This window comes from Physeter macrocephalus, chromosome 6 (genome assembly GCF_002837175.3).
Source record: "Physeter macrocephalus isolate SW-GA chromosome 6, ASM283717v5, whole genome shotgun sequence".
Lineage (NCBI taxonomy): Eukaryota > Metazoa > Chordata > Mammalia > Artiodactyla > Physeteridae > Physeter > Physeter macrocephalus.
In genome coordinates, this window is record NC_041219.1 from 87491184 (window position 1) to 87504502 (window position 13319).

The 13319-nt window shown below is 53.1% G+C and overlaps 1 protein-coding gene and 1 long non-coding RNA gene across 5 annotated transcripts in view; one reads left to right on the forward strand and one right to left on the reverse strand.

Moving 5' to 3' along the window:
- Positions 1-6964: 6964 nt before the first annotated feature.
- The window catches only part of LOC114486493 (uncharacterized), an 8155-nt gene continuing 1800 nt past the window's right edge, over positions 6965-13319 (forward strand). The window contains exons 1-4 of one of the 4 annotated variants that reach the window (XR_003680352.2): positions 6965-7390; positions 7482-8552; positions 8669-8715; positions 10337-10428. This is a non-coding gene — a long non-coding RNA (uncharacterized lncRNA). Of the gene's footprint in view, positions 7391-7481; positions 8553-8668; positions 8716-10336; positions 10966-13319 lie in introns of those variants that run through there. The other 3 variants (XR_008617702.1, XR_003680353.2, XR_003680354.2) reach the window with 3 other exon arrangements.
- The window catches only part of LOC114486491 (keratin, type II cytoskeletal 80), a 4652-nt gene continuing 2491 nt past the window's right edge, over positions 11159-13319 (reverse strand). Inside the window, exons 5-6 of the mRNA XM_055085623.1 lie at positions 13053-13173; positions 11159-12349 (exon numbers count right to left, since the gene is read on the reverse strand). Of these exons, the coding sequence (XP_054941598.1) occupies positions 12088-12349; positions 13053-13173 (383 nt within the window). The 3' untranslated portion in view covers positions 11159-12087. The remainder of the gene's footprint in view (positions 12350-13052; positions 13174-13319) is intronic.

The window sequence follows — 13319 nt, forward strand, 5'->3', positions numbered from 1 at the left end:
TCCCGGACCAGGGCACGAACCCGTGTCCCCTGCATCGGCAGGCGGACTCTCAACCACTGCGCCACCAGGGAAGCCCTCCTTTTTCTTATCTCCACATTTTTTGGGGTTTACAACTGCAAGGCCGCAGTGGTGGAGAAGGTATGGGTTTCAGAATATGTTCAGGGTCCCCCTTTCCAAACCCAGGCCTGTTTGTGGTCACACCAGTGACCCCTTCATTCTGGCATGCTCTAGGCCCCTGGAATTCCAGAAGGGACCCTGTCTGGGCACTGTTACTCCTGTCAGCCCTAAGGCTAGGCCCTGGGAAGAAGCCTCCTTAAGCCTCCTCCTCCCGATAGAGTATCAGCTGATTTGGGGGTGTGCATTATCTCTTTCTCTTTCTACCCGACCAGTTAGGCAGTCCCAGGGCACAGAGCAAAGCTCTGAGTGGGAGATTTGCTAGAGCCCCGGCTGTCTCCAAAGAGGGTGGCAAGGGGTCAGGAGGCCCAGCTCCACTGCGGGCCTAGAGCAAGGCCCTTCCTCTCTCTGGGCCTCAGTCTCTCCATCTGTAAAATAAGGTGGTTGGCTACACTTCTGCGGCTGGGTGTCACCCCTGGGATGCCTGTGCTACTGTCATACAACCCTACACCTGAGGTGTGAGGTGGCCCTGACCTATTTTGAAGGGACCTGGAAGGGGAAGGGCCTGGGTGGGTTGTACCCGCTATCTTTGGGCCAGTTTACCAAAGAAAGGGGCTCTTACTGTCTGCAGTATGGCAGTATGTACGCCACTGTCACTGTATGAAGTATGGCAGCGGCTCCTGCCACGTGCTCCCTGCCCTTCACCTGGGGGTGAAGACAGGCAAGGGGAAGAGTCCCAGTCATCCCTGTGGGGCCTGATAGTTTGGGGGCTTGGCGATGGAAAGGCACACTTTCAAGGGGTGACCTGCTGTGTGGTCTTCAGAGCCAGCCTGTGAGCCCAGCTTGCTCTCTGCTCTGGACCCAGGTTAGGGAGCTCCTCTCCCTACCAGCCCCGGGCACTAGGGTGGCCATGGGAGTGGCCTGGGGGGCAGGGTTTTGTGAGGGGACTTAGAGTCCTTGGGAAAGGAGCTCACAGGGTTACTGGCCGGCTTCCTTCTCCCAGGAGGCCATGGGGGGGCATGTGTGTGTGTGGGGGGTAGGGCCTGCCACCTCTCACCCCACCAGGGGTATAGTCTCAGCAGCCTTGGGCTTGTGAGGAGATGGAGAGGGGGTGTCAGGCAAGCTGGAGAGCCCCAAGGAGGACCCCAGGCTCCCTCTGTCTCAGGGAGGGCCCCTGCAGCACCCCTAACTCACTGTGGGCAGGGCAAAGCCTATGGTGGATTGGAGGGTGAGTGGCTCCCTAAATCCTCCATTTTGTAACCCAACTGTCTGTGGCCAAGAGGAAGAGGGAAGGCAGCAGGAATGCAGGAATGAATCCTGGCCAGGCCCTGTCCCAACAGGCTGGGGTGGGAGGGCCAGGCTCCCGTGTGGGCCCACGTGCTCCTCAGCACAGCTCGTAGCTAAGCAGCCTGCACAAACAGCAGGAACACAGAGCAGCCCCGGCGTGTGTGCACGCGTCTGTGCCTGTGCTGGGGGCCTCCTTGCCTCAATCCCTAGATGGAAACCCTTCTGGTTACCCTATAGTCACTGTCACACGCAGGCCTGAGGATGGGGGTCTGTCTGCTGCCACTGCTGAGCGCTTACCACGTGTCGGGCCTGATCCATTCGTTAGCTCCTTTCATCCTTACAACCCGATAGACAGGCACCCTTATTACCCACTTTATAGACAGAGATACTGAGGCTTTGAAAAGCTGCACACACAAAACATCACGGAGCAAGAGAGTGGTAAAGCCAAGCCAGAGTTCAAACTGAGGTCTTTCTGACTCCAGAGTCTAGTTCTCCTCCAGGCATGTATAGACGTGTGTGCACATGAGTACTCACTGAGGTGTGTGTGTGTACCCAAGTGTGCAGATGTGGGCTTTGATGGCAGACCTGTATCAGTCTGTGTTTACCTAAGGACGCCTGCTTGTAGGTGTGGATACCTGTGCCCAGGCATGGAGGTGTGCATGCAATGCTCATGTGTGAGCATGTGACTCACATGTGCACCCACGGGCATATCTGTGCATATGTGTTCACGTATACACCACTTAAGCGCAGGTGTGCACACGTGCACATGCTGTGTACGTGCATTCACGTCTGCACACAGCTGTGAGCCGTGCATATGTCGTCCTCTCCAAAGGCTGACCTTGCCCTCCCGCTCACCCACCTTCTGTCCCCTTCTCAAGCTCCTGACTCAGTGCCAAGATGGGATGTGCGATGGCCTTGTTGATGGCACTGGGACTTCTGAGGATTTGGAAGGAAAGCCATTTTGGGGAGGGATATGATTGGCAAGGGGTTGGACAAGAGGAAGACGCAGGGGAAAAGAGGGATTAAGGCTGGGGGTGGGGATCAGCCTGGGTTTTCTTCAGTCCCAGGCAGGGGCAGAGGACCCACTGTGGTCTGGCCCCGAGACCCCCGGTCCTGCCCCTCTCCCCTGGCGTTCTCTACCCACCTCTCTCAAGGCTCAGACCCCCAATGCCCCGGAAAATGCTCCAGGGAGCCTGCAGGAGAGTCCCAGGGCCGGGAGGATGCATCTGTGAGGTCTGTGCCCTGTCCCCTTACTGTGTGTGGCAGGTAATCCCCACTCAATCCAAGATGGGACTCCCCTGTGGTTCCTGGGTGTCGGGAACTTCCCGTTGCACCGCCCCTTTGCGCCGACGCCCTCGGGCTCCTGCTGGCCGTGGACGTGCAGGCGGAGCAGCGGTCGGCTGGGGGCGCTCGGGGCCCGCGGATGGAGATGCGAGGCAGGTCCGCGGGAATGGGAACCGGCCGGGCGGGGGTGAAACACAGGTACAGTCCCACCAGCTGGGCGGGTGGAGGTGGGATCCGGAGGACCGACCTTGCGCCAGGAGGGCCAGATTCCCAGTGGGACAGAAATACACCCTCTCCACGGAGGGTCAGACTCCCACCCCCGCTACCCATAGACTCACAGACCCTCAGAGGGACAGGCAAAGGGACGCCCCCTCCCCCTCTGGGCTGGTGTTTGAGGGCCCTGGGCGAGCCAGAGGGAGCTGGGCGTGACCCACTGGCCTGACAGGGTGTGCTGGGCCTCTGTGGCAGGGAGAAGGGGGCGAGGGCCCTGCAGTCAGACAGATTTGCCGTCTGATTCCCGTTCGGCCTCGGGGTGACCCTGCGCAAGGCACTCAAGCTCTCCTGGAAAGGGGGCGATGTCTGCTAGGTGCCCAGCACCGTCCTTGACACACACCTCGGCCGCGGAGCCTATTACAAGTTTCCGGAGGTTCCCTCATGGTACATCTGCACATTTCTTCCACAGATCTTTAATGAGCACCCGCTGAATGCCAGGCCCTTTTGTGAGAACCTCTGGGTGCAGTGGTGAGCACGTCACACAGGGTGGCACCTACCTCTAGGAGCTTAGGTTCTAATGGGGGCAGGTGCCCTACGGCTTGTCCTTTGATTCTCCAAAATGGAAATTACGGGGTAAAAGAAAGGCTGGCAGAGAAGGCGCTTTCTCTCTTTTATTTCTTGTCAAATATTGGCTGGGAAAATTCCAGATCTTACTGTTCTGCTCTGGTTCTCTGCCCCTTACCACAGAAGTCAGGATCTGACTCTCCATCCCAAATGCTCCATCTCACTCAGTTGAAGCTGGAGTCCAGTAATGCCCATGGGGCCGGGCACAGCCTGGCCCCCAGCATGACCAGTCTCCTCCCATTCTCCCCCTTGTCCCTTCACTGCTGCTGCTATACTGGCCTCCTTGCAGGTCCTCAAACATGCCAGGCAGGGTCCTACCTCAGGGCCTTTGCCCTTGCTGTTTCCTCTGCTAGAATGCTCTTCCCCAAGCATCCATGTGACTCTCTGCTTCACCCCTGTCTGGGTTTTGATGAAATGTCCCCTTCTCAGTGAGGCTTTCCCTGACCTCCTGTGACTCCCCCCAACCCCCAATATTCCCTATGCACACTGCCACTTAATTTTTCTCCATACCATTTATTATTGCCATCTGTATCTTTTATAATACGTTTCTTTCTTATCTGTCTCTCCCCATGAGAATGTAAACTCCACGTGAGCAGGGATTTGGGCAGATTTGTTCATGTTCTCTCCCCAGAGCCTAAAACATGCCTGGTACACTATAGGCCTCAATAAATATTTGTCAAGTGAATGCTGAGTGCTGGCTCTGAGTGGCACGCATCCCTTGGTGGTGGGGGCTGATGACAGGGGGGTCCCTGACTTTTAGGCCTCAGCTGAGCCGCAGCTGCCATAAACCTGTCAAAGGCTGGAGGACTGGGAGCGGGGAGGAGGAGCCGGCAGGAGTGTTCTGGTTCTTTCTTGCTCTCTTTGGGACAGAAGTTGAGTGGCTACGGTAATATCCACCAAACTCTTGTGCCTTAGTTGGGACAGGGAGAGGCAGGTTTCTCCCTTTGAAAAAAATTATTATCGTACAAAAATATACCAATCAAAATGGGGGAGGTGTTGCTTCTCTCTCTCATTCCTCCCCACTTCCTCCGTTTCTTTTTCCCTTTCTTTCTTTCTCTCTCTCCCTTTCTTTCTTTCTCTCTTCCTTCTTTCTCTCTTTCCTTTTTCCTCACCTACCCTCCCCATCTCTAACAACCACCAATCTGTTCTCTGTTTCTGTAAGTCTGCTTTTCTTGGATTCCTCATGTAAGTGAGATCATACAGTATTTGCCTTTCTCTGTCTGACTTCTTTCACTTAGCATAATGTGCTCAAGGTCCATCCATGTCGTCTCAGATGGCAAGATTTCCTTCTTTTTATGGCTGAGTAGTATATATACCACAACTTTATCCATGCATCCATAGTTGGATACTTAGGTTATTTCCATATCTTGGCTGCAATAAAGATGGGACTGCAGATATCTCTTCAAGATAGTGATTTTGTTTCCTTCCGATAAGTACCCAGAAGTGGATCATATGGTAGTTCTATTTTTAAATTTTGGAGGAACTTCCATACTGTTTTCCACCAATTTACACCAATTGTGACTGCACCAATTTACATTCCCACCAGCGGTGTACAAGTTTCCCTTTTCTCCACATCCTCACCAACACTTGTTACCTCTTGTCTTTCTGATGATAGCCGTTCAGACAGGTGTGAGATGATATCGCATTGTGGTTTTGATTTGCATTTCTGTGATGATGAGTGAAGTTGAGCATCTTTTCATATGCCTGTTGGCCGTCTGTGTGTCTTCTTTGGAAAAATGTCTATTCAGTTCCTCTGCTCACTTTTAAATTCAATGATGATGATGATGATGATTGTTATTTGCTAGTTTTAGAACGTTTTATTGGGGTATAGTTGATTTTCAATGTTGTGTTAGTTTCAGGTGTACAGCAAAGTGAATCTGTTATACGTATACATATATCCACGCTTTTTTAGGTTCTTTTCCCTTATAGGCCATTACAGAGTATTGAGTGGAGTTCCCTGTGCTATGCAGTAGGTCATTATTATTATTGTTATTTGCTATTGATTTATATGAGTTCTTTACATAGTTTGGATATTAACCCCTTAACAAAGATATGACTTGCAAATATCTTCTCCCATTCCATAGGTTGCCTTTTCATTTTGTTGATGGTTTCCTTAGCTGTGCAGAAACTTTTTAGTTTGATGTAGTCTCACTTGTTTATTTTTGGGAAACGTTTGTGTTTCTGAACAGAGGGTTCCAGCAGGGGGTTTTCAGGGGTTACACATTCTCCACCAGGATGCACGTGCAGTAAACCTTCTGGAAGCCCACATGGGCCTTGGCCACCTCGTCAGAGTAATCACCCGGTCTTTAAGTCCCAACTGTTCCCAGTAGAAGGAAAATGTTTTACCCATCCATTCCCTGCCCCACGTGCAAGAACCAGCCCCCTAGGGACTCCTGGGTTTGGGTAAGGCCACCTTTTCAGCCCTAGGGATGATGTTGCCTCAGTGTTAACTAATCTCTAGAATACCTCTGCTTTCCTGCTTTGTTCTTCACACCTTCAATACCCACACTTTCAGTTCCTTGTGTTGAATCCTCTCTGTTTGAAATGCCTAGCCTGGTTTCTCTTTTCCTGACCAGATCCCAGGTGATACATTAAAGAAAGGAAAATCAACAGACAAAGCAGGTTGTGCTAAGTGCTATGAAGAACACAGGACAGGGTAATAATGCAATAGAAAATAAAAAGTAGTGTGCAGGGCTTCCCTGGTGGCGCAGTGGTTGAGAGTCTGCCTGCCAATGCAGGGGACACGGGTTCGTGCCCGGGTCCGGGAAGATCCCACATGCCGCGGAGCAGCTGGGCCCTTGAGCCATGGCCGCTGAGCCTGCGCGTCCGGAGCCTGTGCTCCGCAACGGGAGAGGCCACAGCAGTAAGAGGCCCGCGTACCGCAAAAAAAAAAAAAAAAAAAAAAAAAAAATGTAGTCTGCAGGTAGTGGGGGTGAGGGCTCTTTTAGATGGGCAGGTCTCTCTGAGGAGGTGATGTTTGGGTTGACAAATGAGAAGGAGCCACACCTGGGGGCTGAGTATTCCAGGTGGGGTCAGGGTCTCTGAGGCCTGTGGGCTGCGGCAGCCTCTCGGTGGAAGGTGCTGAGCCTGCCCCTGCGGGCGGGCGATGATCGGGGGCGTGGTGGTGGGGAGAGGAGATGGCTTAGTCTGTGGCCCCAGCTCTGAGGGCTCAGCCCCGGGAGCCTTTGAGCATTGAGGCCTGAGATTTGCGCTAAATGTGCGGGGATCTGGGTTATGGATTCAGCGCTGGGAAACGCATACCCCCTCCCTGATTCCGGCCTCACCCTCCCCAGGGGAGCGGAAGCCTCTGCAGGCTCAGGCTCCTAAGACGTGCTGGTCTCTCCGCGGCCGGCAGAGGGCAGTGGTTGCCGAGGTGCGCGCAAGTCGGGCGGGCGCTGACCTTTCCCTAGCGGAATGTGGGCGGTCATCTTCCGCCGGGAACTGGACGGTTGGGCCCCTTCCCTTCCCTTCCCTTCTCTAATCCTCAGCCTCCCCGCAACAGATCTCTGAGCCCTGGCCTCTCCTTGCGGGGTCGGGGGGGAGAGAGATGCAAGTGAGGCTGGGCAGATCTTGCCTAACCACTCCTGGCCAAGTTCCAACTCCATTGGGATAAGGGGAAAGGCTCCCACAGTTAGCATATTTGCTATTATTGTTATTTTTAAGCGTTTAGCATGTGCCAGGCACAGCGCTAAGTTCTTTTATCATACATCATCTCTTTAAAACTTCACACCAGATCTACGAGACAGGTACTCTGTCTCCCAGAGCTTGCCCAAGACCACACAGCGAGAACCAGGATTTTCTCTGCTGGACACTTCTCAATGCCTCTGACTGCTGCCTCCAAGGAGGGCGTGTTGCCCAGGGAACTGAGGTGAGTATGCGGGGGATGAGCAGAAGGGGACCGTCAAGGTGCTGACCCTGAGGGATCTGCAGGAGCACTCATCTACTCCTTTATTTTGCAGATGAAGAAACAACTCCAGCGTTGCACAAGGTCCCACAGGGATCAGTCACGTGGTCGGCCACAACAGAGGGTTCCTCATGACAGGGGACCATGAGTTGGATCCTGGCCAGAAGTCAGAAGCCCCTTGAGGGCAAGGACCCCATTTTACCCCATTCCTCCCTGCTGTACCTAGCACAGGGCACAGCACATAGTAGGTGCTCAAAAAGTCCTTCCCGAGTAAATCTTGCATCCCTCAGTAGCTGCAGTCACCTGCCGTTCATGCCGTCATTCATTTATTCAGCATTTAGTAAGCGCTGACTGTGTGCTTGGCACCCTAGTAGGCGCTGGGACGCACAGTTGAAAAAGGCACAGTGCCTGCCCCTGTTGGCTTATCTCCTGGTGGGGGTTTCAGGGGTTACCCCACATTATGACACATGCCCCCATAGTTTTTCTCATTCCTCTGCCCAGCCTGGTACTTGCCGCCTGCTCTTTGCCCATGCCGGAGGCTGAGCAGTCTGCTCCACTCCCGCCCCCAGGCCATTCCCACTGTCTTCTTGGCCAGACCAGACAACCCTTCCTCCCAAGCCGCCTCCCTCCCCTCCTCCAGGAAGCCCTCTTTGACTAAGTCCCCCAGCCGCTCTGCAGGCCCCAGTGCTGAGGTCTTGAGCTCTGCCCAGGTATCTCTGGTTCTGTCTCTCTGTTTCTGTTTCCCCCCGTCAGCCTCTGGAGCTTCCCAAACACAGGGACTGCCTCCCCTCCAGCTGTTTTTCCTCAGGCCTACATAGACCAGAAGAGGCAGGAAGGGAGGTCATGTGGTCAGCTCCCAGCACACAGGGCCTGCCTTGGGCCCTGGCCCCGGGAGCCCCTTAGAGGAAGATTTCTCTGGAACTACTAGGGCACTGACTTAGTCTTGGCCCAAGACCCCTGAGCCCTGATCTTCCTCACTGTGCCTGGGGGCTCAGGCTGGACACCAGCTGTTGGGTACCCACTCAGCTCCAGCACCCTTTGTGTTTGAAGTTCGGGACCTTCAGTCTGCACTTCACCAACTCCTGGGCTTGGCCATTTTACTGTCCCCGTGGCAGGTAGTCTACAGGTGAAAAATTGTTCCAGGGAACCAACATGCTGCCTCTTATCTGCTGGGTGACCAAAGTTACAGTGCTAGGCCTCTCTGGGCCTCTGCTAATGATACCTGTCCAACCCATCTCACAGGTAGTTGGGAGGACCAGAGACCAAGGAGAAGAAAGAGCCAAGCCCAGGTAGGGGCTTATTTTGTTGTTGTACTCAGAGCAGGGGTTGTGCCCTTGGCTAGGTGTTCACTGAATCAATCTGGAGGCCAGGAGTGGGAAGGAGGAGGAAGGAGGGAACTTGCACGAGGAGGAGGAATCAGACTCCAGCCTTCCTGGCAACTAGTCAGGATCCTCCGCTGGCAGGAGAGGGGCGGGAGAGTGTCCTTGTTTGGGTAGGGAAGTCATTATTTCCCTTCCCTCCGTCCCTCCCTCCCTCTCTGCACTCCTCCTCTTCTTTCTCTCTATCCCTCTCCCTTCTCTCTCTGTCTTTGTGCACTAACTGTGCTTGGGAAGGAGGAGGAAGGAGGGAACTTGCACGAGGAGGAGGAATCAGACTCCAGCCTTCCTGGCAACTAGTCAGGATCCTCCGCTGGCAGGAGAGGGGCGGGAGAGTGTCCTTGTTTGGGTAGGGAAGTCATTATTTCCCTTCCCTCCGTCCCTCCCTCCCTCTCTGCACTCCTCCTCTTCTTTCTCTCTATCCCTCTCCCTTCTCTCTCTGTGCACTAACTGTGCTCCCTCAACTTGCCAGGCATTACATTAGCACCAGGGACACAAAGGCTGAGGAGATATGCCCTTCCCTTCATGGGACTTTTAGGCTAGGAGACCTTGGTTGGGGAGGTACATCATTCATTCATTCTTTCATTAATTTTACTTTTATTGAAAACCTGCTATGGGTCAGGCACTGTGCTAGGCCCTGGGGACGTAATGGGGTGCAATCCCTGCCCACAAGGAGTTTAGAGGATAAAAGGCACAAAAGTAGGCAATGGAAGCATAGCTAAAGTAGAGGATTAGGGAGGCCAGGATACAGAGATAAATGCTGGCTGGATTTGATGTCTCCCTAAGCATCCAGAGCAGGGCCAGGCAAAGACCAAGTATGTGCTCAGTAAATGTGAAATACGTGACCCTTGTGTGGGGAGCTTTCTAAACAGCTTATGCGTCAAAGAATAAAATTGTTTTAACTAAATGCTAATAAAAAATGCTAATATGAAGCAGTCAAAATAGTACATAAAAGGAAATTTATGGTCTTTAGACAATCTTATATTGAAAAAGAAGAAAGATGGAAAATTAAAGATTCAACTCAACAAGTCAAAAACTGATAAAAATAATAAATTCAAAGAAAGTAGAAGAAAGGAAATGACGAATAGGTTATTTTTTATGTTATAGATATTAGGAATTCAGTTTCAGAAATTCAAATTAGTATTCAGAAATTCATAATTCAGAAATTAACAGAATAGAAAACAAAGGTAAGTAGTAATTCAGAAATTAATACAATAGAAAACAAAGATGATATAAGTAAGAGAGCTGGTCTCAGTTCCCAGGCCCTTCCTGAATAAGAATGGGGTTTATCCACCATCTCTTCTGAGCTTTGAGAGCGGAGCCCATCCCTCAGGGGCCTCAGGAGAATGGATGAACCTGGAATGGAAGTCTCTAGTCTTCCAGCCCAGAGGCATGGCTGTGCTGTGCCCTGAGAGAGCCAGCCTCAGGCCTATTTGCCTGATTTTAGTCTCTCGACTAGTGGGTTGTCTTTAATCCATAACATCTGCTGTAATAACAATAACGACGTCACCAATAATCCTTTACCTTTGTTGAGCTGTTACAGTTCGGAGTGCTCAATCAAGACACGTGCTATTCCTGGTAGGAGTGAACCCAGCCATCTTGTCAGATCCCCAGACACCCTTTTAGGTAAGTAGGGAAGCTGTATGCTCATTTTACAGATGGGAAAAGTGAGGCTCTGTTTGAGGTCTCATTCCAGTGAGTGGGTGAGCCAGGACACGAATGCTTTAAAGGCCCCTCTTCACCCCCAAGATTCCTGTCCTTGAGACATCTCTTCTTCCTGTTCTGATCCCCGGGTTCCCTGAACCAGCCCCTCTCCCCTGCCTTCTTCATTTGGAGAGGAAGTTCAGCTGGCTACCCTGAGCAGATAGCTCCTCTCTTGACCTGATAGTGAGCTTCTCGAGGTGGCGGGGTGGGGAATGCTCAGAGGTGTCTTACCACAGGGCTGGGCTTAGATAAGGCCCTCAATCCTTGTTTGTTGATCTAGAATTTGATTGGGCAGGATTAGGCCTGTACCTATCAGAAAATATTCTGGGCTGTGCCAGCCAGCACAGTCGGACAGAAGTGCTTGAGGGGAGAACTGCCACCACATAGGGAATCCCCCGTGTCTGTGCTTGCTGAGGCGGCCACGTGGTGCCTGGGCATATCGGGAGGCGCTGGGAACATAGGTCACACCGGTACAGCCTCCTTGTAGGATGGTGGGGCGGGAGAACATTTTGTGTCCAAGTTGCATTGTTTGAAGGTATAAATAGGTCCCTGGACTCCTTTCCCCATAACTGGAGAATTTCCAAAGTCCTGTAGTCAACCTGATTGACCAGTGACTGACCAATCCTGAGAGGGGAGATAAAAACAGACACACAGCTTTATCCATGGACAAATCTCAGCACTTTATTCATCCCTTGGCGGGGAGAAGGGGCCATTGCCCCAAGATAGTCAGCCAGTCAGGTGGCGTGGCTGGGGTATGTGTTGTCTCTCCAGATAGTATAATACATAGCACTGATTATGCAGAAACAGGAAGAGAAGCAATAAGTTAAAAGACACATAAGTTATGAAAAAATAATATATATATATTTTTAATATCTTGTATCCCCACTGAGGATTTGCTCCCTTGGAAACCAATAAATAGGCAGAGAAAAAGCAGCAATCAGCACCCTTTTGGGACTTGAGGGATGAGTATATGTCTGAGTTCCCTCAAGCCTGAGAGTCAGTAGCCCTTCAGCGCTCCCCACAGGTTTGGAGGACCCTGAGACCTAGGAGTGGGCCAGAGCCTTGGGTCACCCTCTCCTGGAAAACAAGATGAATGAATCAAAACTGGAGCTAGAAGAGGAGGTGAGGCAAGGGGCAGGTAGGGAAGGAGAGAAGGTGTTTATGGTGTGGCAGGCTGGAGCTGCCAGGATCCCCCTGCAAGCCCCCGAAGGTGAGAGCCAAGAGGAGGAAAGAAGAGCGTTCCTCCCAGCCCCAAATCTTCTTGTTGGATCGCTGCAGAATTTCTCTTTGGTCGTTATTGGTGCCCTCCCGCCCCACCTCAAGGGCTCAGCAGCTCCCAGACCCGAGTGGACAGTGCCTTCTTCATGACCCACCTGCCCTCCCACCCCAGCGGCAGGGGAGCGGGCATGGAGCGAGGAGGCGAGGAGGGGGAAGAAGGGAAGGAGCTCTAACCCACAGGTGTGGGTGCAGAGGAGGGGAGGGCCAGGCTGCTTGGCCCCGTGGAGAGAACAGAGACGCCCAGGAGTGGGATTCATGGGAAATGGGCCTGGGGTTTCATGGCAGGGGTGGGGCTAGGGGGTCTCAAGGGCCTGGTGCACCCAAGCCAGGTTTCAGGCTGGGAAACACCTGGGTGGGAGGCAGAGAGCTCAGATCCCAGGCAAGGTGGTGAACCCCAGGATGGCAGGGAGGAGAAAGGAGGGTCCAGTTCTCTTGCCTGATCTCCAGTTGCCATGTGGCCTCCCCGCTTCCCACTTCCCCGCCAGGGAGTTCGTCATGGCAAGAATAGCTTCTAGAGAAGGTGCTTGGGAGCTGGCTGGGCAGCCTGTCCACGTCTGACTGTGACCTGCTGGGAGGGACCCACAGGAGGAGGGAAGGGGCACAGGTGTCTGTGCTGATCTCAGAGTTCTGGGCTCAGGTCCCAAACACCCAGGGAGCCTCCTCCCCTCACTTCCTAATACTGTCAGGTCTCCGGGGAGCCCAGGTGGTGCAGGAAAGCCAGGGGTCCTCAGCACCCAGCCTCCCCAGGAACTCCAGATACAGAGGGTGCCCAGGCAGTCCCATCAGCCCCTGGTCCATGGCTGGCCAGGGCTGGGGGAGCAAGGGCACCACCTCTGTTCCGAGGCAGAGGCAAGGCAAGACTTGAGATGTGAGCTTAGGGCAAGGGTTGGGCAAAGGGTCAAAGGGACCTTGGTCAGAGCCCTCTGTCGGGGGAGGAGACTCAGAGGAGCAAGGAGGTGCAGGCAGAACAGACCCCCGATTCCAGTTTACCCGGTCAGGAAAACCTCTGGCCAGAGGTTGGAAGGGTGGGACTGTGAGATACTGATATGGAGCCCAGTGACTTTGAATAGCTGATGACAGTCCTGTCGGATCCCTGGCAACCCACAGAAGAGCAGTCGCTGTTTCCAACCCTCCTCTTCTTAGTTCAGGGTCAGGTTTGCCTTCCTTCCCAACCTAGAGGCTCCAAGCTGCTTTCTTGAGTCTAGCTTATGTTCCTCCTGCTACAGGGGAATGACGTGGGGCTCCTGGGGTCTGGACAGCGGCCTTACTGTGAGAGCTCTGGCTCCTGTGAGAGGAACTCTTCTGAGGTTTCGGTGATCTTGATCACGAGGTCTTCCCTGTTTTTCTTTTTCCGGGAGGCGGCTCTCGAGAGGCCATACTTGGAGGCAGCTACAGGGAACATAAGGGGTGGGGGCAGGGTACGGGCTGGAGGTTTGGGAGCCATTTTGTTTGTTTGTTTGTTTTTTCTGTTTTGTTTTTGTGGTACGCGGGCCTCTCACTGTTGTGGCCTCTCCCGTTGCGGAGCACAGGCTCCA